The sequence below is a fragment of the Amphiura filiformis genome, chromosome 7 (assembly GCF_039555335.1).
Source record: "Amphiura filiformis chromosome 7, Afil_fr2py, whole genome shotgun sequence".
In the NCBI taxonomy this organism is placed as follows: domain Eukaryota; kingdom Metazoa; phylum Echinodermata; class Ophiuroidea; order Amphilepidida; family Amphiuridae; genus Amphiura; species Amphiura filiformis.
Window position 1 is genome coordinate 39063180 of NC_092634.1, and position 23277 is coordinate 39086456.

Consider the following 23277-nt stretch of genomic DNA (forward strand, 5'->3'; position numbering starts at 1 on the left):
CCAGGCAGAAAACACGAGCTTCTTCTCTGTTGTTGATGGTCTTGGTGAGACGTATATATACACGGCCACCTCTGAAAACAAACTGAACTGCTGCTTGGAGATCAGCTTCTGATCGTTGAGATGTTTCTACATAGCCTTGTTGATCAACCTCTCCATGATCTTGGAGAGGACAGGGAGGAAAGAGATAAGCCGGTAGTTCGGAGAGTGTTGTCCACTTTCTTGAAACATGGAATCACATCAGCAGCTTTCCATTGGGCTAGCAAGTATCACTGTTGAAACAGAGCTGAAAGAGCCATGCAAGAGGATGGCTAGTTCAGCTGGTGCAGTTCTCAGAACCAGAGCGGGAATCCCATCAGGCACAGACACTTTGTTACTATCCAATTTGATTAGCTGTTTTCTTACTTTGTTATGCCAGAAAATCACACTGCAGCATTTGGTGGTCGTCCTCGAAGGAATGTGAGGGAATTGCTCGTTATTTTCAGTGTCCTAAACCTTAACACACTCGACCAGGCTGGCCCATACTCTCTCTAATACCCCATCAAGCCTTCACTATCTCTTGTACCCCATCAGACCCTCACTCTCTCACTTGTGAAGAAGAAGGCGAAGCACTCTGCCTTTTCCTTGACAGTGATGAAGGTTTGGCCTTTAGATTTTAGACATACACGCAAATTTTGACACAAACGTGCATCCCTTCACGACCCATACACCAACATGACAATAACACGCAATCCAATCTTTGCACAGTACTTAACTCGCCACTAACAAACTCAATGTAAATATTTCCATTCATTGCTAATAACAAAAAGAAGTCGGATACAGGGATTCTCTATCATCTATGAATGAAAACAATGTGAAATACTCCCGGGAAATACTTTGTCATTTCTTCAAGCTACATGCAGTACAAGACTGAGTTGTAAATTTAATGTGACTCGTGGCCCCCGCTCGGGGCCTTTGCTTACTTTTGGAATAACTTCGCCATTTTAGAGAGTGTAATCGTCTTCAAATTGTGGCCAACTTATACAATCGACCATTTCGAGCACCAGGATTATATACCGGATCCCCTATGCAAGGTACATGAGAAGTTTTGGGTAAGTTCACAATATTCTTGTTGCCCAAAACATTGAAAACGTTGCCGAAAATTTAACTTCTTAATAACGCGATATCCTACGAGGGTCCATTTTTACATGGATTATGCTGACACTTGTGGCATTTAAAATCTATCAGTAGCACAGCCTTTATTTTGGTATCTGTGGTTTTGATCAACTGTAGGAAACTAATGTAGATGGTTCTTTGGTTAACAAAACCGATACTGTTAAACATAGCGGGATTTTCGCATGCGGCCTTTATCGTATGTATAAGACATCAACATTGTCGAATAAAAGAGCTCATAAATTAAAATCACGGACAGTAAGATCAACAATGGGTATCTACATTCCAAGCTGAAACGCTTTTCAGAAATATATACAGCATCAACTTCAGGCAATCGGACAAACCTAATTATAGAATTCGAGGCAATCTGTAAAAAAAAAAGAGCGTGAGCACATTTTTCTATGAACTTGGGACATCACAACACATGTTTCAATTGGTGTCAGACCTATTATAATAATACGATAATTATGCCCCCAATAATGGCTTTCATTTTAACCGTTATTTGTTAAACTGCGATTTTTACTTTTTGAGAAAAACATTTCGGAGATCGCCTACTTAATGCTCAAACCCCTTAACGTACAACATCAATATGACATATAAGGCCAAGTAAAAAATAAAACATGTTTCACGTCCGGGTTTTCGAAAAAAAGGAGGAGGAGGGGCTTTTTATTTTCTATTTTTATCGCAAAATTGGTGTAAATACCCATACTTAAAGCTGTTTTAGCGTATACAATAATGCCTGGAAAAGAAGGAGGCCCTTTTTATTTGTTGTTCTGAGAGTTACACCCCTCCAATGATCACAAAACCTTCCTAAAATGTTTCTTGTATCTTAACAAGGCTATAGAAAGCATTCCAACTTCCTAGACATATTTTTTGAAAAGTTATAACTGAATTTCAAAAATAAAAATATATTTGAGGAAACCTCAAAAAAGGAAGCGGGAGGGGACGTGAAACATGTTTATTTTTTTATTTTGCCTAATAATAGGTATGTCACAGTGGCTGCACAATAATTCGGTCATACTGTGCACGCATACATAACAGTGAATCAAAAAGCGCGCGGATCAAAGTTGGCCAATTTTTGAAAACATACATGTCAAAAAACGATTTCCTCGTTATGTTTCATTGATCACAATAATTTGTCTTTTTAATATATGGTAGGTGAAACATTTCCTAAATCACTATCAACTCCGCCGAAATTAAACACTGCCTAGTTTAAGAGTTAGGACCCGTTTTATGAATTTTTTTAGATCGTCCATAAATCAATAAATATAGGTCTCTCGAAATAGAGGACCTAGTACCACCGGTCTGAAATACCAGTGTTTGTTATCATGTATTTTTTTCCTTGGACAATGAGTGAAACACTTCCCTATACCAATTGAAAACTCGGTGCACTTTGGCAATTAACTGCAGTTTCTTTATTCAACATCACAGCAGGTTCATATTTGACAAAATCATGCTGTATGAATAAAACATAAATAAAACATTGAAAAAAGTAAAATTACATATGCCTAATTAACATAAGAATGGCATAAATATATAATTAGATGTAATTAGCTAATTTGCATAATTAATGACTTTTTGTGTTTTTTGTTACCAAATGAAAGAACTTTGGGTACTTATGTGTGCAAAAAAACCGCATCCTCATATCATGTACGGTTCTCGGTTGGCATTATTTTTGCATATTAATTAGCTGGACTTAGTCATTTTTAAGCTTTTATTTGTCTGCAGATTGGTCAAAATGGCTAAAATTGTATATTTGGTGGATTTATTACATTTATTCGAGGAGAGATTTTTTAATCTTGTTTTCTTTAACGAAGTCCGGAAAGATATGCAATTAATCTGTGATACTTAAATCAATGCTACCTTTTCAAGTAAGTGTCCGAATAAGCATTACAAATCCCAAAAATTACCATTTTGCCATTTATAGCAATTTGTGGCAGGTTTTCACCCGATTTCCGGGTATCTTCAAGTTGACGTTACATCACTTTGCATTATCCGATTTCAATTCTGTTTTTGTTTTTGAAGCATTCATAACGATGATTCAATTAAAAGCGTCAAATAACATGTTTCTGCTGCGCTTATTTTTGGGGTGATATACCTACTAATAACATAAAAATGCCTGATCTATCAGTTTAGATTCACTATTGTGTTGTTATCCAAAGTCAAGTTATAGCCGTCATTTCATGTATGATACTCCAATTCCAAAAGGCGTTAGCGAGATGACATCAGCATCTTCATATGAGTACAACAACTTAGAATACAAACGGATAGGAAACTGCTGAAGATGGGCTTCACACAGCAGTGGGTGAAACATCCTTATGAGTGAGTGAGCGACTTTGAATTCAATAGGAGCTACCATGCCGGGCCATGGAGTTAAAAAAACAATGCTAGTCTCACGATCACACTGACATGATGAAAATAGATTGAATTGAGTGTACAGTTCATTCTCTTTTTTGTTTGGCACTTCTAGTTCGTCTTTTCTTGCCCTGATCTCATAAATGGACTACCTTTCATTGACTTATCATTAATGTACACCATGTACACTGCCAGATCATTGTCTTCATAAAGCAACCTTGAAATGAACCAAAGAAAAAAGGTACACCCGCAGTGACCCGTTGTGTTTCCAATTCATACATGGACTATGACACATGTATATCGAGGGCTTAATGGTTTTATTTGTAGCGTGTTTTTCAGAACGATTCAAACTTTTGATGCTATCATTTCTCAAAACTTAAAATCTAATATTGAACATAGCCCCGATATGGTGTATCTTTTCATTGTCTCCTTTTAGTTATTCTTTTCTTGTTCTGCTCTCACCAAAAATGGACTACCTTCCATTGACTTATTATTAATGGACACTGCCAACTCATTGGCTCCATAAAGCAACGGGGTGTATGTGATGGTGTAAGTACCATTGTCATGATCTACAACAGAACATGGTAATCCTCCCGTCACAGAAGATGACCATTTTAAGGAAGCTTGGATCTTCGTACCACCTCGAAGAATGGGTTGATTATCCGAGTTCACAGTGGTGACCTCTGCCTTGCAGGGCTTTCCTCTCCATGGATTTGGATCTAGTGTTATTGTACACTGGCACCGGCCAGGATCAACAGCTGGTTGTGTCGGCTCATTAGCCATCCTTTCAAATGGCTTTTTGGTCTTCTTACGGGGTTTCTTACGAGATGTTGTGGTCTGTGGAGGTACTTCATCAGAGGAATCATTGGAGCTTGGTTTGCAACCTTCTTCAGGCGCTGCAAAGTATATTTTTGGTGGAAGCGGAAACTCACCATCTGGAGATGAGAACGATTCCGAGGTAGGTGACATTGGAACGACCAAATTCAAGTCGCAGAGATTGTTAAGACAATCCTGGAACTGACCCATGGCTGCAACGTGTTTTGCGCTGACGAAAAACTCTTTGGTCTCCATATCTTCCTTTGGAAGTGGCGTGTTCTGTAGTTCCTGCAAACGCTGCATGATATGTCTGCTGGAATCTAACAGTTGCACATGGTGGTTGATGGAACATGAACTATCTGTAAATTCACACGCGCTCGACATCTGAAAGGATAACAAATCAACAGATTTCTCCTGCTCTTCAAGTCGCTTTTCTTCATTTTTGAACAGGTTATCCATCTTTGTGTAAGCATCTTTGTACCGTAGATCGATCATGCGATGAATTTCTTCCACAGTACCCGTCATTTCAGTCTCTTTCTGCATGAAACTTAACATGAGACGATTATGTGCTTGCTTGATCGTTGCTTTGATCAGAGTCAATTCTTCAAGCTGTGTTCTTACTTTACCGGCTGCTCCTTCAAGTTCTTCGGTCGTCTTTTCCACGGCAACTTCAATGTAAACCAGATCATGACCGCGATGTTCAACGTGGGCACAAGTAGGACACACTGGAACCTTGCAGGCATCGTCTTGGCAGTATAGAGTCATTTCTTGTTTGGGATGTTTTTCACATCGCTGTTGACATAGCGACATTGGGTTGCACTTCTTCTCCCGTAGTTCAGTCATTGTAGACAAGCTATGACCTCGTAAACTACGCATTTTCTGGTGCATATCAACACATCCTTGGCATACAAAACAAACGCAATCATGACAAAAACATACCGCGTTCTCACCATCATCACAGTTGCCACAAAGTACACATAGGTTGAATATATCGTGATATTCTTTTAAGTTCTCGACGATGAAGTTATTAGGAAGACTAGTCAGATCACCTTCGGCCTCAAGCTGTACAGTCTGCCGACATTTTGGACAATCAAATGACTTTCTTTTCTTGATGAACCGTTGCAAGCAAGAGGCACAGAAGGAATGCAAGCAAGGTAGACACTTGGCCCTATGTTTATTGGCATCGTATGACTCGGCGCAGATTGGGCACGTTAAAAATTCTTCCTTGAATTCCTCCTGTTTTTGAGAAAACGATGGCATAGACGCCATTGTCACTACTGTGTTTCTGGTTATATTGTTCCTGAATGTTAGCTTTTTATCGGAATGTACAGGATCGGCACACCGATTCTAGATGACTGCTCCCGGGGTGACTGCTCTGATCTCTATCTTTGTGTGCATGATATTGTTAGGGAAGTGAGAGTAGACACTTCCCTGGTATTGTTTTACCAGTCATGTTATTACACAGATTGACCCACGATCGTGCATGAACAGTCCAAAGGGGAACTAAATAGTCGTAGGCCGGGGTCGTAGGTGGAGGCGTTTTGAAAAGTGAGGTATAGAATAGGGAGTTACACGAGTCCGTGTAAATTCCTGCATGCCTTCTCTGTACTTTTATGTAATTCTATCACGACCAATTATTCTGCAATGATGGGTTAAGCGCCGTAACACATCCTACGCATAGCATTACGCTTGGTCACGCGTGCAATATTTCTGCGATACCCGCTGTCGCGGACCGGACCTTGAAGTAAAGAACTTAAAATATTTGGGCAAAAAAGTGATATTTTCTTTTTAAAATTGCACTCTTTTGTGGTAATAGAATAGAAATTAAGGGCGTGTCATTATCCTTTGCATTGCATTCAAATAATATAATGTGTATACTTGACAGTAAAAACGTTCATTATTTGCGTAATTTCAGTATTACGACGTTAACTTTCCGGATTATGTATATAGCTTCATGTTGGAAAGATTTGTTCAGTATTTTTAGTTTTGCTCATATTATGTAAACCTTTCTATGTGGGCCCAGCTATGTGGAGTTCCAGATACGGGAAGGTTACCATTATAGCTCATTATAATTGAGAAAGGGTACAATGTTAACATTCCGGATTATGGAGCTTGTGTAGTAGGCCTACAATGTGTGCATCTAGTATTTTTATATGTAAATCTTTCTATGTGGGCCCAGGCATGATGGGGTTCCAGGATCTGGAAAGTTACCATTGCAATTGATAAAGGGTACGATGTTAACTTTCCGGATTATGGAGCTTCATATAGGAAAGATGCTTTTAGTATTATTTGGTCATAATAGCTTCGTATGTAAATCTTTTTATGTGGGCCCTGGTTTGTGGGGTTCCAGGATCTAGAAAGTTACCATTGCAGGGTACAATGTTAACTTTCCGGATTATGCAGAGCGTCATGTAGGAGAGATTTGCTTAGTATTACAGACTTCGATTTAGAATGGAATATTTTTTCGCAAAATTCCAAGACTGGTCTGGAAGGGGTCTAGATATAGCGCATCATACAGAAGGTTGTTACCTACATACTATCCGGGTACTTGTTTGTGGACTTCCAGGATCGGGAAAATCACCTTTGTAATTAGTGAGGGTACAATGTTAACTTTCCGGATTACGGAGCGTCACGTAGGAAAGATTTTTTTTAAAATTATTATGTGCTCATTTGTAAATATTTCTATATGGGCCCATACGGTATGTAGGGTTCCAGGATCGGGAAGGTTACCACTGTAATTGATATGCGTACGATGTTAACTTTCCGGATTCATGGTTGTTTCTTTGATGGCATGTAAAACTGAGTCATTTTTAAAGAAATTAAAGATGAACATTGATGGCGCTATTTATCTTAAATCTTGATTGCATCTTCACAAGGGGTAGACATTTGTATAATGTTATCAGAACATCAGAAAAAAGACTTCAAAATGGCAAAGAAATTTTCAAGTAATAAGCCATAATTATTTGGCTAATTTGAATTTACAATATATGTAAATAGCGCCCTCATTTTGCACACAAATGTATAGTTTATAGAATACAAATTACCACAAAAAAGCATTAAAAGATGAATAATTTGATATGGATATATCTATATCAAAAATAGCTAAAAAATATATATGTATATTAGTGTGATAGCTGTTGGTATTGTCCAGGCCTAGAATTGAACATTATATAATGTTTTGTTAGGAAATTTCATAAATGATCGCATCACACAACCGTGGATTATGGAGCTTCATGTACGAAAGATTTGTTTAGTATTTATGTGCTCATAGTAAAGCTTTCTATGTTGGCCTTGGTTTGTGGGGTTCCAAAATCATGAAAGTTACCGTTGTAACTGACAAGAATACAACGTTAACTTTCCGGATTATGGAGCTTCATGTAGGAAAGATATGTTTAGTATTATGTGCTCATATGTAAACCTTTCTATGTGGGCCCTGGTTTGTGGAGTTCCAGGATCAGGAAAGTTATCATTGTATTATTGATAAAGGTAAAACGTTAACTTTCCGGATTATGGAGCTTCGCATAGGAAAGATGTGTGTAGTATAATGTGCGCATTACTAGTATTTTTATATTAATCTTTCAATGTTGGCCCAGGTATGTGGGGTTCCAGGATCTGAAAAGTCATCATTCCCTCATTTCAAATATATAGTTTTGGTTTCTCTTTTGTTCAGAAACCAAAAATCAAGGGATTAAAAAGTAGAGCTGATCTGGTCTGCAATCATAACACTATTATGCTGGGAGGACACAGTATAGGGTATATAACCAGTAGTATACAATAGCCTATTGTGCTAACATAATTATTATCATGATTGATATCGGAAATCTATCCCGCGGACGACAGTTGATGCTCTCTGTCGACGGTAGGTGGCATATTACACTCACGAGTTCTAGGCCTAGAAATCATATACATGCGCGTATATTGAAGGATGGGGTGGGGTGGGGGATTTGTTTGTTTGTATGAAACATAAACGATGCATGGAGATGATTTGATTATGAATTAGTTTATTATCCCCGGAAGCACAACCCATACCTCTTTAAGAGGGGGCTCCCCTCCCTATATAACCACATCTTCCCTAAATTACCCCTTTCCCCCTCCTCCTCCCCTACATTCGATATCTTCATTTCGAGCTCTCCTCCCCCTTCTCTTTCACTTCCAATGCTCTCTCTCATATGTTTCTCTCTCTCTCGGCCCATATCCCCTTGCCCCCCCCCCCACACACACACACCCATCACACAATCTCTTTTCCCCTCTTATCTTCTACTTTTTTTAGTAAAAATTGCTTCAGTAAAAGTCATTAGGTTATTAGGGTCATATAATGGCCTTCCATCGATTCTGGTACATGGGATTAAGGAGCTTTAAGGACATGAATCGATTTTGTTTATAGCACCTATACAATTACAATAGTGGCCCCTTTTGTACTGTCGAATGCAAATATTTCGATGGTCTATATATTTTCACAGTGAAATCAGCTTAGGCTATTTCGTAGTCTCAAGTCAATGCTTTCAAACTAAATCAATGCTTTCAAATGTAGACTGCTTTGTTCGACTTCTCTGCTCGTGAATATTGCACTGCTAAATTTAAACATTTCTTTTGTATACTTAGATCAGGTAACTCGAAAATCCTGTAATTTTATTCGTCACACCACTTATAAGAAACTGAAACCAAAAGCGAAACTACCTGTCACAAATGTTTAGTTTTAAACAAAAGGTAGAAACAATGAGTTCGATATCTTGTGATTCAAGTGGTTAGGCAGGACAATAGAAAACCACGTGACCAAAACCAAAACCAAAACTAAAACTCAATATTTGAAATGAGGCATTGTAATTGAAAAAGGATACAATGTTAACCTTTCAGATTATGGAGCTTCATATAGGAAAGATTTGTGTTGTATAGGGACTAGTACTTTTATATGTAAATCTTTCAATATGAGACCAGGTATGTGGGTTTCCAGGATCTGGAAAGTTACCATTGTAACTGACAAGGGTAAAATGTTAACTTTCCGGATTATGGAATTCCGCGTTAGAAGGATCTGTCTTAATGTCTGTATAATGTCTGCATTGCTAGTACTTTTATAATGTAAATCTTTCTGTGGGTCCAGGATCGGGAAAGTTACCATTATAATTGATAAGGGTATGTTAACTTTTTGGATTATGGGGGTCCACACATTCATTGGAAAGATTGTGTAGCATAATGTCCGCATTACTATAGTACTTTAATAATGGAAATCTTTCTATGTGGGCCCAGGTATGTGGGGTTAAAGTCACCATTAGCATGATTAGGATACAATATTATCTTTCCGGATTATGGAGCTCCATGTAGGAAAGATTATTTTGTGTAGTATAATGTGCACATTACTTTTATGTGGGCCTGGTTTTGTGCGATTCCAGGATCGGGGAAGTTACCATTGTAATTGATAAGGGACAAGGGTACAATGTTAACTTTCCGGATTATGGAGCTTCATGTAGGAAAGATTTGTGTAGTACAATGGGGTACAATGTCCGCATTGCTAGTACTCTTATTATGTAAATCTTTCTATATGGACCCAGGTATAAATGGGCCTCCAGGATCTGGAAGTTGACATTGTAATTGATAAAGGGAGCAATGTTAAGTTTCCTGATTATGGAACTCCGTGTGTAAGATTTGCTTAGTATAAAGCATGAATATAATGTAAATCTTTCTATGTGGGCCCAGGTATGTGGGGTTCCAGGATCTGGAAAGTTACTATTGTACTTGATAAGGGTATAATGTTAACTTTCCGGATTATGGAGCTTCATGTAGGAAAGATTTGTGAAGTATGTTTGCATCACTGGTACTTTTGTATGTCAATCCTTTTATGTGGGGTGGGTTTATGTGATTCCAGGATCGGGGAAGTTTACCATTGTAATTGATAAGTGTAAAATGTTAACTTTCCGGATTATGGAGCTTCATTCTCTCGGTCGGGCTGACGTCACAAAGGGGAAATAGCCTTGTAAAACCAGTGTGCGCATGTGCAGCGCATGTGCAGTTCCCCTTTTTCGAGCTGGTTGCTATGGGCTCGCTTGTGCAAAGGGGACGAAGGGGACAATGTTCCCGGATGTCCGACCGAGAGAATGTAGGAAAGATTTGTGTAGTACAATGTCCGCATTGCTAGTACTTTTATTATGTAAATCTTTCTATGTGGACCCATCTATATGGGCCTCCAGGATCGGGAAAGGCCATTGTAATTGATAAAGGGAACAATGTTAACTTTCAAGATTATGGAACTCCGTGTGCTACAGATTTGCTTAGTATAGGCCTAATACATGAATGTGCGCATTACTAGTACTTTTATAATGTAAATCTTTCCATGTGTGCCCAGGTAGGCCTATGTGGGGTTCCAGGATCTGGAAAGTTGTCATTGTAATTGATAAAGGATACAATGTTAACTTTCCGGATTATGGAACTTCATGTAGGAACGATTTGTGAAGTATGTTTGCATTACTGGTACTTTTGTATGTCAATCCTTTTATGTGGGGTGGGTTTGTGTGATTCCAGGATCGGGGAAGTTACCATTGTAATTGATAAGTGTAACATGTTAACTTTCCGGATTATGGAGCTTCATGTAGGAAAGATTTGTGTAGTACAATGTCCGCATTGCTGGTACTTTTATTGTGTAAATCTTTCTATGTGGACCCAGGATCTGGAAACTTGCCATTGTAATTGATAAAGGGAACAATGTTAACTTTCCTGGTTATGGAGCTCCGTGTACTTAAGATTTGCTTAGCATAAAGCATAAATGTGCGCATTACTAGTACTTTTATAATGTAAATCTTTCTATGTGGGCCCAGGTATGTGGGGTTACAGGATCTGAAAAGTTACCATTGTAATTGATAAAGGATACAATGTTAACTTTCCGGATTATGGAGCTTCATGTAGGAAAGATGTGTGTAGTATAATGTGCCCATTACTTTTATGTGGGCCCTGGATCCAGGATCTCGAAAGTTACCATTGTAATTGATAAAGGATAGGCCTACAATGTTAACTTTCCGGATTATGGAGCTTCATGTAGGAAAGATGTGTGTAGTATAATGTGCCCATTAGTACTTTTATATGTAAGTCCTTATATGAAGAGCTTAGTTTCAAAACCCCTTACATCCACTTCAGAAATTTTGAGAAAACATTAATAAATCATCAAAAAAATCATTGATATAACAAAAGCAGTTTTTGGCAGGATGCCTGGGTAGGATGAGCATCCCGCCAAAAACTGCTTTTGTTGCAAACCCCCTTATATCAGTGATTTTTTAGATGATTTTTTGATGTTTTCTCAAAATTGCTCAAGTGGATGTAAGGGGTTTTGAAACTAAGCTCTTCATATGTGGGCCTGGGTTTGTGTGATTCCAGAATCGGCAAATTTACCATTGTAATTGATAAGGGTTCAATATCAACGTTCCGGATTATTTGTGTTGTACAAGTATGCATAATGGTGTGCAATACCAGTAATTTTAATTCAGTTTTCGTTTTTTATTTTTTAACCGTATTGTTGCATTAAAACAATCTAGTCATGTATGCACTTTCAAGATATATATTCAAGAAACAAGTTGTAGGCCTATACATTAACTGCTCCGAGTAGACTTCGTGATAATAATGTCAAAAAGTCAAAATGATTGGCAAAACGAAGCAATAATTATCCTTTGTCCATTGGCGTGATATGCCCTTTTGACAAATCTTTGATTTTGCCGATATACTCCACAACGCTTCTGAAGAAGGACGGTAGGAATAACGTGAATCCAACATGAGGGAAGCCAAGCATGAAAAAATGCCATTGTGTGGCGAGTTTTTTTTACTTGCAGAGTTGATAAGATGGTTACTTTATCTTTGAAGCCTGGTATTGAGGTGATGTGAACGAAGTATTCAAACAGTGTACCCAGGTATGTGGGGCCCAATGTTTATTTTCTAGGTTATAGAGCTCCACATACTATTGGAAAGATATGTGTAGTACATGTACGATGTATAACGGTGTACATTAGCAATACCATACTTTGAATCGCACCTTTTACCTCATCACCTCAATACCATGCTCTTGGTGTAAAATTACACAAAATTGAATTTGCCCCTCTGTAAAGCTTAACACTGTTGTGACTTCTTTGCATCATGATAAAAAACAAAGCATTCATTGATTTAGTAAATCTATTTTATGTATTTATTTTTCACCACATCATACATCTTTCATGATCATAATGAATATTCATGATTAGACACCAATACCTTACACGACCCTGGAAAGCAAATAAAACATAATCTGCACAAAATATCAAACTTCAACCCCAAACAAATAAAACATAATCTGCACAAAATATCAAACTTCAACCCCAAACACTTTTTGTATGAAAAGATATATCATCATAACAAAGAAAGGACATTTGTTTCATGACCCCTAAGGTACAGAACATTGTTGGTATACCTAATGTCTATATTCAGACCAACCCATTTAAAGGAGGATTTTGTGATCCTAGCATCCTCTTTTTATGACATTTTTCAGTAGATATCCACGAAAAAAGCCTATTCCCAAAATTTCAGTTGATTCCGATTTTGCGTTTGCGAGTTATGCATGATTATGTGTGTTACACTGCTACATAGACAATGCGTTGTAATTCAAATTTCACGATATCTTTGCAAAACGGAGTAATCTGCAAGAAATATTTTGTACATAAACATTATATGTAGCCAGAGGTTTCCAGTGATATAAAAATCTCAACTTTTTTGAGAAAAGTGGGGGATGAGGCTGTGGATCACTAAATGCCCCTTTAATAACATGTAATGTACCAGTACTTGCACAAGTAGCATTAACTTGGCATTAATTGCAAATTTCATAACAAAAATGTGTTCTGTTCTTTTATAAAAATGAGCTAATATCATCCTTTCCAGCTGCCACTAATCATCATCTCCACAGACTTCATATGTTAAATGGAAAAGCCCATAAAATAGCACAACACAATATTGTAATAAATGTGCATCATATTATTTGATAAAGTACACAATGTACTATCTAACTTGAAAGGGGTCTATATACAAATTAATTTGCCTGAAGTACATTTATGGTCCTCTGAAAAAAAAACCATGCATGGTTCATCAATAGTTATATATAAACTGGTGGGCTCGTAATTGTTCTTCTTACAGCTTACCCTGGAGTTCAGAACTTTATACACTGCATGCAGGAAGTATTCAGAGAATTATGCAGATGATACATTGACAATTTGGTAGCCCACACAATCATGAAACAATTAAATTTCAGTTCCATACACCTTTCTTTCTATTGCAATGTATTTCTTTCTAACCATACACATTTTGTACTACTACTGTTTTCTTACACAATGGACAGTCTAAAATTGACCTCTTCCATTTAAATTCCACACTCCCCTTGCGGAAGATTACACTACCATCTCAATTCCAATTGAACCTATGTTCAACCCAGAGTTTTTCGGAACTAGAGATAGATGCCATTGGTGGCGTCTGGCCAGATGAAGGGGGCTACCTGTACATGTATAGACCAGTGACGTCACGCAGACGTCACTGGTCTATTAGATCTGTCGATTAAATGCACTTTTTAGCCCTGATCTATGCTGTTTCGTATATTTATCAGCGTTACCAACCCTTTTGAAACCATTCTAAGGCATTCCATGTGCTACAATTTCAAAATTGTGGCTACATCATAGATATCTCGGGCATCTCAGATCATTACCTGGTTTTTCCATATGAAAATAATTGAGGTATTCCATCAAAGCTTTCGCTGTGTGCTGCCACCTAGCGGTGGTTCTGGGAACTTTGCATCCAGATGTTTCATTACAATCCACTTGGATTTTACACAATTTGACCTTTGAGAAATGAGAAAATTTGTTTTTTGGAATTGCATAACCCTCCACAACTTTTTTAATTTTTTGTGAAGTATTGAAGTTATAGTGATTTTTTTTGGTGAATTTGGTTGGATTCCAAAATCTTCCTCATCAAGGGAGTGTGGTTTTCAAATGGAATTACTAGCTTATTTCATCTTCTACCTTTGTAGCATTATTTTTACTTTCTTGAGGTACTACATAACAAATCTTTTGTACAGAATGGGTAAACTTAATCAATACATTCTTCACCCATTGTGGCTTGTTCTTCCACCATACCCCAACATAATACACAGGAATACCAGTTAATGTTAGTACCAAACCAATTCCACAGTCATACGGAGCTGAATATAAGGAAACGATTACAACAAATAGTGCTGAGAAAATGAAGATAAACGGTAAAATAAGAGGAACCTTAAATGGTCTTTTTAAATTGGGATGCTTCCATCTACTGTAAGGAATAATTGCAACTGTCAGTATTAAGAATGTCCATCTCATGAAACTAAAATAATTAATAATACTATAGATGTCTGATACCATAAGAGTTAGTAGCATTACGGGCAGCATACTTGCGATTGCTGGTAGTGGGGTCTTCCAGTTGATATGAATCATGCCGAAGACCTCCGGAAAAAGTTGCTCGCGCGATGCTACGAAGAACATCCTCGGTGTAGTGAATATCCCTCCATTTAGGGATCCAATGCATGATAGAGTTACAGCAAGACTCATCGTCCACCATAATGGTCCTAGTTCGTATCTACCGTAGTCAACGGCTACTGCGCTAGAACTGAGGATTTCCTCCGGGGTAAGGACAATAAAATAAGCAATATTTGTTAATAAAAATATCGTTATTATGATTGCCATGGACGATACTATCCCAATAGGTATAGTCCTTGTGGGATTAATCACTTCTTCCGTGATTTGTGGTAAGTGTTGAAAGCCAGAATAGGCGAATAGTCCTGAATATAGGGCAAGAGGTACTTTTGATGGATCAGTTGCTGAAAATGTCATAAGGGAATTGTTTGCTTTGCCCTGGCAGAGCAAGAATAAACCAGAGCCACTAATTACTAACAGTCCAATAAGTTTGGCGACAGTGAACACACCCTGAATGTGGGAGCCAATAGTTGCGCTTCTACAATTCAAGGCACATATGGTACATATCACAAAAGCAGCTAGGATTCGAACTGCCTGCTCTGGAATCTCTTGGCATGAAGAAAACATGGGCTTTAACAAGTACTCAGCGGCGGTTATTGCAATAACGCTACCAGATGCTGTTCGTACAGCGATTATGGATGTCCAAACGCGAAGAAATGCTGGGAGCGGACCAAAATTTTCTAAAAGGAATGTAAAATCGCCACCAGATCTGGGGAAGGTTGCACCCAACTCTGCATAACAGAGCCCACCGATTCCACATATTACACCGCTAACAAACCAAATTACAAGTGCACATCCAACTGATCCGGCATTTGCGAGGACTCCTTTTGGAGAAATAAAAATACCTGATCCAATCGTAATTCCTACAACAAAGGATATGCATCCAAGTACACCAATGTTCCTCTCCAAAACAACTTCATTGCCTCTAGAATGACCAATCAGGGCTGTAGAATCAGAAATATCGACCTGTGTGATTTCATCGGCATCTTTATCAGGGCCTTCACCATCGTTATTCTTCTTTCTTTGTCGTGGCATGTTATTTTCCATAGCTAAAAAATGCGACCGCAACTAATCAAATATGGCAGAACGGATCTTGCAAATCAATATTTCTACACACAGCTATTCTAAAACTAGGATGGTAAAAATTTGCATTTTATATCAAAGCAGGAAAGTTGTCTTTCTCAACTTTCCTGATCAAAACTAGCGTTATAAATGTATTACTTTCTGATGCAATTCAGGACAAATTCCATCCAATAAATATCCGTATCCTGACAACAATATTTTAAAGCGGTAAAAGTTTGCAATATTAAAGCTAAGGCAGTGCTTTTATATCACACAAGTGATAACTAGCAACAAATTTGGTCCAATAAAAATCAGCTTCCTGAAAGGTTCTAATAAATAGCCTCATCGAAAGCTTTCCTTGCTTTCTTTAATTCCTCGTTCATCATCAATAATTCTCTAACTCTGCTGTACTTTCTCGCATCCTTTCGTATAAGGAAGATGATGTCTTCTACTTGCACTCGACCTGGACGCCCAATTTCTATGGCTTTTAATGTCTGAAAGCAAACACACATTGAAAAGCGTTATGTAGAGCAGTATGAAACATGCCGTCATAGGGCAGGAAAAACCTCCTGTGTGGTTGTGGCCCCTGAACATGTTTAAGAGTTAAGACAAAACTGCCAAAAGGTTACATAGGAGGTTCATATGTTCAGAGGCCAATGACACATACATGTAGAAGGTTTTTCCTGCTCAAACTCCTTTAAAAGATTTTGGATTTGATTAACATCTAACTCTAAAGTGGACTCGGATTTGCTTGATAATCCTTTTGCATGGGAAACACAAATTACAAAATTAAGCAACTCGGGCTATTCCAGTTGAAATCTATATGTCCCCTGTGGAAAATATGGCCCTAATCTTCCACACAGAGAGTGTGAATTTCAAATAGGGTTACCTGAATGGGTGACTCCCATTTGAAATCTACATCCCCTGTGTGGGAGATTAAGACCATGTCTTCCATAGGGGGTTTATCGATTTCAACTAGAATAGCCAATTTTCATCATCTATAGTATATCAAATTATTTTTTATAATCAACGTAATTATCATAGTTATGAAGTTTATCAGGTGTCACCAATGATCATTTGATAAATTATTGAATATATCAAGATCTCTTTCAGAATGCTAAAATAAATTACAGTTCTTGAGATAATACATGTACAATAAATGGAAATGGATCATTCTAGTTGGACACCTAAGATTAGAAGAATATTAAAGGTTGCTTTTCATTATCCATTATTAGGTCATATTCCACCGGTCCATTGTTGTATTGGCTTTTGCTTTGATTATATCTGACAGCAGTTATAAATTTTGATTATATCTGACAGCAGTTATAAATTGTGCGGAATTGTTTTAACAATTTGTATTAACAAGAATAATCAGACTTTCCGAATGAATAAAAAATATGATGAAGGTATACTAAATATGTCTCATCAGAAGGATAAGAGAGCTTTTGCTGCAGTTTTCTCTAATTAGAATCATTTTAAAGAAAAAGTGCATGTTATCGAAAATGATGAAAATTTTGGCTAATATGAACATTAGATGTGAGCAAGCAATTGAACACTTATATGATTTGTTTCCATAGGCTAAGATTAGGTTTAAAATATAGATTGAATACTCTATAAAACTCCACCAAGATGTGGCAAATTCCAATAACTTTTAACTTACTATTTGGGTGATAAAATCCAACACCAAGTCTTCAAGTAACTCTACTGATTCTGCGTATGGATTCTGATCATCGCCAAAGCCATACATCATACATCGCACTACAGAGCAAAGAAATAAACATGCTGTTAGAGTCACATACACATAAATGTCGAACTTTCTCAACTTAGACTAAACCATAAGGTTTAGTATCACAGATGGTTTAGTCATTATTGTCATTGTCATTATCATCTGTTGACATTGAGCACTAATTGCATTTATAGACAAAAAGCAGTAGGCCTATCTAAGCTTTCTTAATAAGCAATTTGTCAGCGTTAATATTCCATAGTGGCGTATAGTGAATTTTGGTATTTTTTTTTAATTGGCACATATGTTTTTAATGTTCTCTTTCAATTTGCCAAGTCTCAGCAGTCAAAATTGGGCTAATTAGCTAATTAATAATAATTAAAACTTGGCATATTGTTACAAAGTAAAATTTTACGTTTTCCATTGTAGCGTATCAATCATACGTTGTACGCCACTTTTTATACATTACATGTATACATTTTACAACAGTAAACAAATTGGCAAAAATGAAAATCAATATATGTCATTGGCGTAAACCTCGCTACGTGATGTATATTCCATAGTGATGTATTGGACCAATACGTACACCACTGGAATGAAGCCGACGAAAAGCAGCACCATTGAGATAACACGCCACAAGGTGGCGTAAGGTTGGCATTAAAGGGTATTGCATTAGCGTGTTTTCAGATGTACATTGTAACATATTGTTATGTACCTTACTTATTGTTTTCAATTTGCCAGTGATAATGTTTCATTTCAAGGTTCATGTATATAAAATCTAGTATTTTACTACATGTACATAATGAATGTCTGATTTACACAACTCAATTTTATATTGGCATTTCTTCAAACCTGTTTTTCTCACAACTTTTCTTTATTCAGAGTGCCCCACTATACAGTACCACTATGGAATACAGCTGACGAATTGGGTCACAAAGATAAAGGTCACCTTTTGTAAACAAGGGCATTTTCCAGTCTTAAATGCAAATTGTCATGTATCTTTCCTAAGCCAGTTACATGTACATGTAGTAAACCTGGGTGTAGTAATACCCAGGAAATCAAGTCCTGCTCGAAAATTGTGCTACTCTGGTACAAAAACCCACCCTCTACTTGATACCCAAAGGACATTATTTAATAAATTTACAAGCTTTGCCATTTGCGTGAAAAGTTTCCTGGAAAGTTGGATGGCATGATCAGGAGTTGACAACCTTGGTCCCTGTGGTCTATATCCAATTACAACAAAGCTAGAATTCAATGTGAAAGAAAGCTGAAGGCCAATTCCATGCCAAAAGTGCCTTTTGTAACGTCCGTAACATAATTTTGGAACATTATTGCTCAAAACAGGAGCATTTATTTCAAATTTGCTAATTATGCCTCCATACATTTAGATTGATGTCAGACCTACTTCAAGATAATAAAGAAAAAAATCTGAGGAAGCACCTTGACAGTTTTTTTTTCAATATGAAAAATTTTACGGACGTTACATTTGAGATAAAATGTAACGTCCGTAACACTTAATCAACAGTGTAGGACAATACAGGAGTATTAATTTCAAACTTGCTTTTCATGTTTGCATAGAATGGAGTCAGGGCTTGCTCAATATAGTTAACAGAAAAAAATAAAACACAGAACTGAATGGAGATTTAAGGATATGTACCATCTGTCAAAAGGCAGGCACTTTCGCGTAACGTCCGTAACGCTCATTTCTAATTTCTGTAGCTAATTAACTAAGAAAGCCAAAACAAAATTGCTTCATTATATTGAACATTAGAGTGTATACTAATAGCATATTTAAAAGAAATAAAGTGTTATCCTAACAGCAAACATGTGTGCTATTCACTTAAAAGTTGCTAGTTGCATATATTTATCTGTAACGTCCGTAACGGTGGAATTGGCCTGAACTTGTTTACATTAATATTATTTTGCAGGTATAGAGTACCGGGCACAAAATACCACAAAATTTCCATCTCCATAATTTTATAATTGTAGAAATTTGTGAACGTGTTGGAGAAAAAAAGCAACTTACATTCCTTTGAGAAAATGCGCTTCTTGGCATCGGATCCACTTGCTTCACTTGTACTTTCTCTCTCCACACCCTCAGGTTTGGAATCTTCTTCCTGTGTATTCAGTAGAAAACATAATTACATTGTACATGCAAAGTTGCAATTATTATTATTCAAGATGTGCACAATGCAAACATATAAAATACCCAGGCCAAATGTGTTTTTTAAGTTTTCCAGTCAAGGTCTTAGCCAGCCATGCGTCCACCCGTCTTTAAGACGGGCTAATCTAATTTTAGACGGGTGGATTTAATGGATTTTACAGATGTGATAGCTCTAAAACAGATGATTTTATGGTTATACATTGTATGAACTTGAGACTAATTCAGAGTGACATGTAAAGGCCAAATCAGGACATATTTGACCCCAGTGACCCTTCCATGGGTATAGACAAGCTGTTTTATATTTGAGGGTCAAAATTTGGTATCTGCTTGGACGGGTGGTTTCTGATTTCTGGCTAAGACTCTGTTTCCAGTGCCATCTAATTATCATGATTATCCTGCTTGAACATCAGAATTGTATTTCATATAAATCATTGTATAAATCATCTACTGAAATATGTCATAAAAACTTAAAAAGAGGATGCTAGGATCCCCAAATACTCCTTTAAGCTAATAAAAATCATGATGATGATATTTGATTATTCATTACTGTCATACTCATACTGTTGTTTTGAAAAAAAAACCTACAATTTTTTAGATGTGGTGGGCTGGTGCTTTTTGGTTTAACTGTACGGGGTACTGTAAAATGGGTGGCAAATTCTCTTATTTGATTGGTTCTAAGTTGTGGTGCATGTGCAGTTTCCACACAGAATGCACTAGGACTAGAAAAGTCTGTTGCTTGATGAACTTGATTGAAGTTGTACATGTATGTAGCACATGAGCATGATTAGTGGGGATTATGCACTTTCAGTTTCCCACGCGTTTGAACGGGAATTGGATTGCGTACTTTTTCGATGTCTAGTGAGCAAATGTGAGCAATATTTTGAGAAAATGATGTCAAATTTTCTATTCTATATTGTTTGGTAATAATGTCTTTTGCCAATAGTATGTTTAAAGTTGTAATTTTGTGTTTTTGATCGCAAAGATCGGATATTTTCGCTTCGATTTGAATTCTGAACCCTTCAGCAAGGGTGCCGATTTCGCAGAACTTTGACAATAATTTTGCCTTTTTGGACACTAAAATGCATTCGATCCTCAATTGTTTCAACCGAGTCTTAAATTAGCAAGCACAATAAGGTTGGTACCACTTTTATATACATTGATGAAATTTTAAAGATTTTTTTTCAAGTTTCTAACCGGCGCAAATCGTTAAGTGTGTATTTCCCATTGACATCCAAAATGGCGTAAGCCAGTCCTTAAGGGTACATGCCACAAAATAGCTTTCCATAGACTTTACGTGCAAAATAGGGGTCACGTTTTAGGCTTACTTTGAAATATATATTTGATATCATCTTAATCAGAACAAAATTCTGCATAACATATGGTCGCATGTCACAAGTTGGTACCCCAAAAAAGGTGGAGGTGTTACAATTTTTCGAATGTAGGCAAATGAAAAATGTCATATTGAACCAACCCCTTGTCCTATTGAGCTACTTTGGGTCTCATCTAAAGAACAGGGCTAAAACTGTGTAAACTAATACTGAAAAGTGAGTCAAACTAAATAAATGGCATTAGCTGGAATTGAAAATTGATGGGGTGGAGGAGCACGTGGATCAGGAGCACGTGGATCAGGAGTATAGCATAGGAAAATGTAAGATTTCCATAGTGTTGGTTTGAATAAATTATTGTATCTTCATAACCCCTTGTCATATTGAGCTTTTCAATGTCTCATTTTAGAGCCAATTACTCAAAGGAACAAGCTTGACTTCAAAATTGATCAATTTCATATTCCATATTAGTTTCTCATTACATTTTGTACCACAGGTTGCCTCTAAATGCACAGAAGTCAATGCAATCACATGCAAAAACTGCACGGCCATATCTCCTTTAATATTCACTGTATCATGATAAATGTATGTATTTTCTGAAAGGAAATTGCACAAGGAAACTAATTTTTACATTATGAAAATGGTAGGAAGTAGTGTTAGGAAAATATGAATGATTAATTAAAATTTAATTAAAAAATATCAACTTTTTTTGGCGCACCCTGTATATCGTGAACGTGATTACATAATTTTTTTTGAAGGGTGAGACTGATGCATCACTATGTTGTGAACATATCCTAGCACATTGGACAAAATCCATCTTCAGACATTTGTTGTGGGGTATTTTATGTGAATAAGGTCCAATTTGAGAAAAACGCATTTGAAAATTTTGATTTACATTGCGGCCTATGGGCTAATTAGTTATTAATTAGGCAATTACGTCAAAAACGATAAACATTTTTGAGGTAAAAATGGTATGAGATGTTGTAGTTTTACAATATCTATAACATATTAAAAAATAATTTTTTTGACCATTTTGACCATGTAACACAAAATGGACCACCTCATGACATGCGACCATATCTGAAAATGACACCATATTTTAGGTCTACTTTTTGAGAAAAATAGCACTATACCTTGTGTGTTCATATGCGCTCATCATCGTAAACATCACTCAAATTTTCGCGTTTTCTGTTCAAATTAGTAGAGATCACATTCACAAGTTCCAGCAAAACACGATTTGCAACACTAAAATTGTTAATATTGTACCGATTTTGCACAATTTTTATGCAAAGTTGGGACTATAATAGTCGTGATAAACTTTTACCGGAAACCGCTTCACAGGCGGATTTAGTGGTATGAACCCTTAATATACATAGGTACGGCGTATATAGGACTGGCAAGCGAGTCTAGGACATGATGTAGGTATGCTAGGTGAATTCAAATTTGCCATCAAACTGCATCATTTTATATATATCAAATCAAAGCCCTTGAGTAAACAAAGCCAAAACTGAAAACCATTTTTTCATAGCACTTTCCGTATAGCAAAGTTACATCTTGTCAAAGATTGACTTTCATCAAAACGTTTCAGCTAGCAAAATTCCCCAAAACGGCATTTTGGGGGTGTATTTAGATCTTAGTCTCATTATGATAGCAGCTTTTTTTAATGGAACTGCTATCCAAATCCCTCTAAAATTCCATGTGCGAGTGACTTATCACCATAAAAAATTATATATTTGGGTCAAGTGAAGTATAGAAAACATATTTATGTACGTTTCCTTCTTCGGCCAGTTGTTTTAAATTTCTATGTAAATATGCATTGACATTGTCGGCGAATTTGGCTGACTAGCAAATGTGTTAACTAAGGTTTGCCTGGGTTACCTACATGATGGTATTGCCATTGGTACTGGTAGTTTGATTTTAATTTAAGGCTAAGCTTACCTCGCTGTGACTGTCGACGTACGTCGCCTGACTTCCTTGCATCGGGACACCTTCAGCCATGCTGTTAACGATTAATGTGTATTCATCGCAACATGTACAGCGATATCTTATCTATTTTGGGGGATTAAAAGCATTAAAACTGGTAAATTGATTCTCCAAACACAAAAACACAAAGCTGAGCTGAGTACGTGAAGACAAATTATTTCCGGTAGGTCAAGATCAAAGGTTGAAGGTCAAACATTCACGTAC

At 37.0% G+C, this 23277-nt stretch overlaps 2 protein-coding genes and 1 pseudogene across 2 annotated transcripts; all 3 read right to left on the reverse strand.

The window, feature by feature from the left end:
- Positions 1–3936: 3936 nt before the first annotated feature.
- On the reverse strand, positions 3937–5589 carry LOC140157842 (tripartite motif-containing protein 3-like). Its single transcript, XM_072181090.1, has one exon. It carries the CDS (start codon positions 5587–5589, stop codon positions 3937–3939), a length of 1653 nt encoding a protein of 550 aa, XP_072037191.1.
- Positions 5590–13176: 7587 nt separating this feature from the next.
- Positions 13177–15863, reverse strand: LOC140157143 (cystine/glutamate transporter pseudogene; annotated as a pseudogene).
- Positions 15864–16207: 344 nt separating this feature from the next.
- On the reverse strand, positions 16208–23222 carry LOC140157144 (transcription initiation factor TFIID subunit 13-like). Its single transcript, XM_072180226.1, has 4 exons — positions 23029–23222; positions 19628–19718; positions 17539–17636; positions 16208–16372 (listed from the first exon to the last, which is right to left on the reverse strand). The coding sequence occupies exons 1-4, from the start codon at positions 23086–23088 to the stop codon at positions 16208–16210; spliced, it is 414 nt and encodes a 137-aa protein (XP_072036327.1). The 5' UTR covers positions 23089–23222.
- Between the last annotated feature and the right edge of the window lie 55 nt (positions 23223–23277).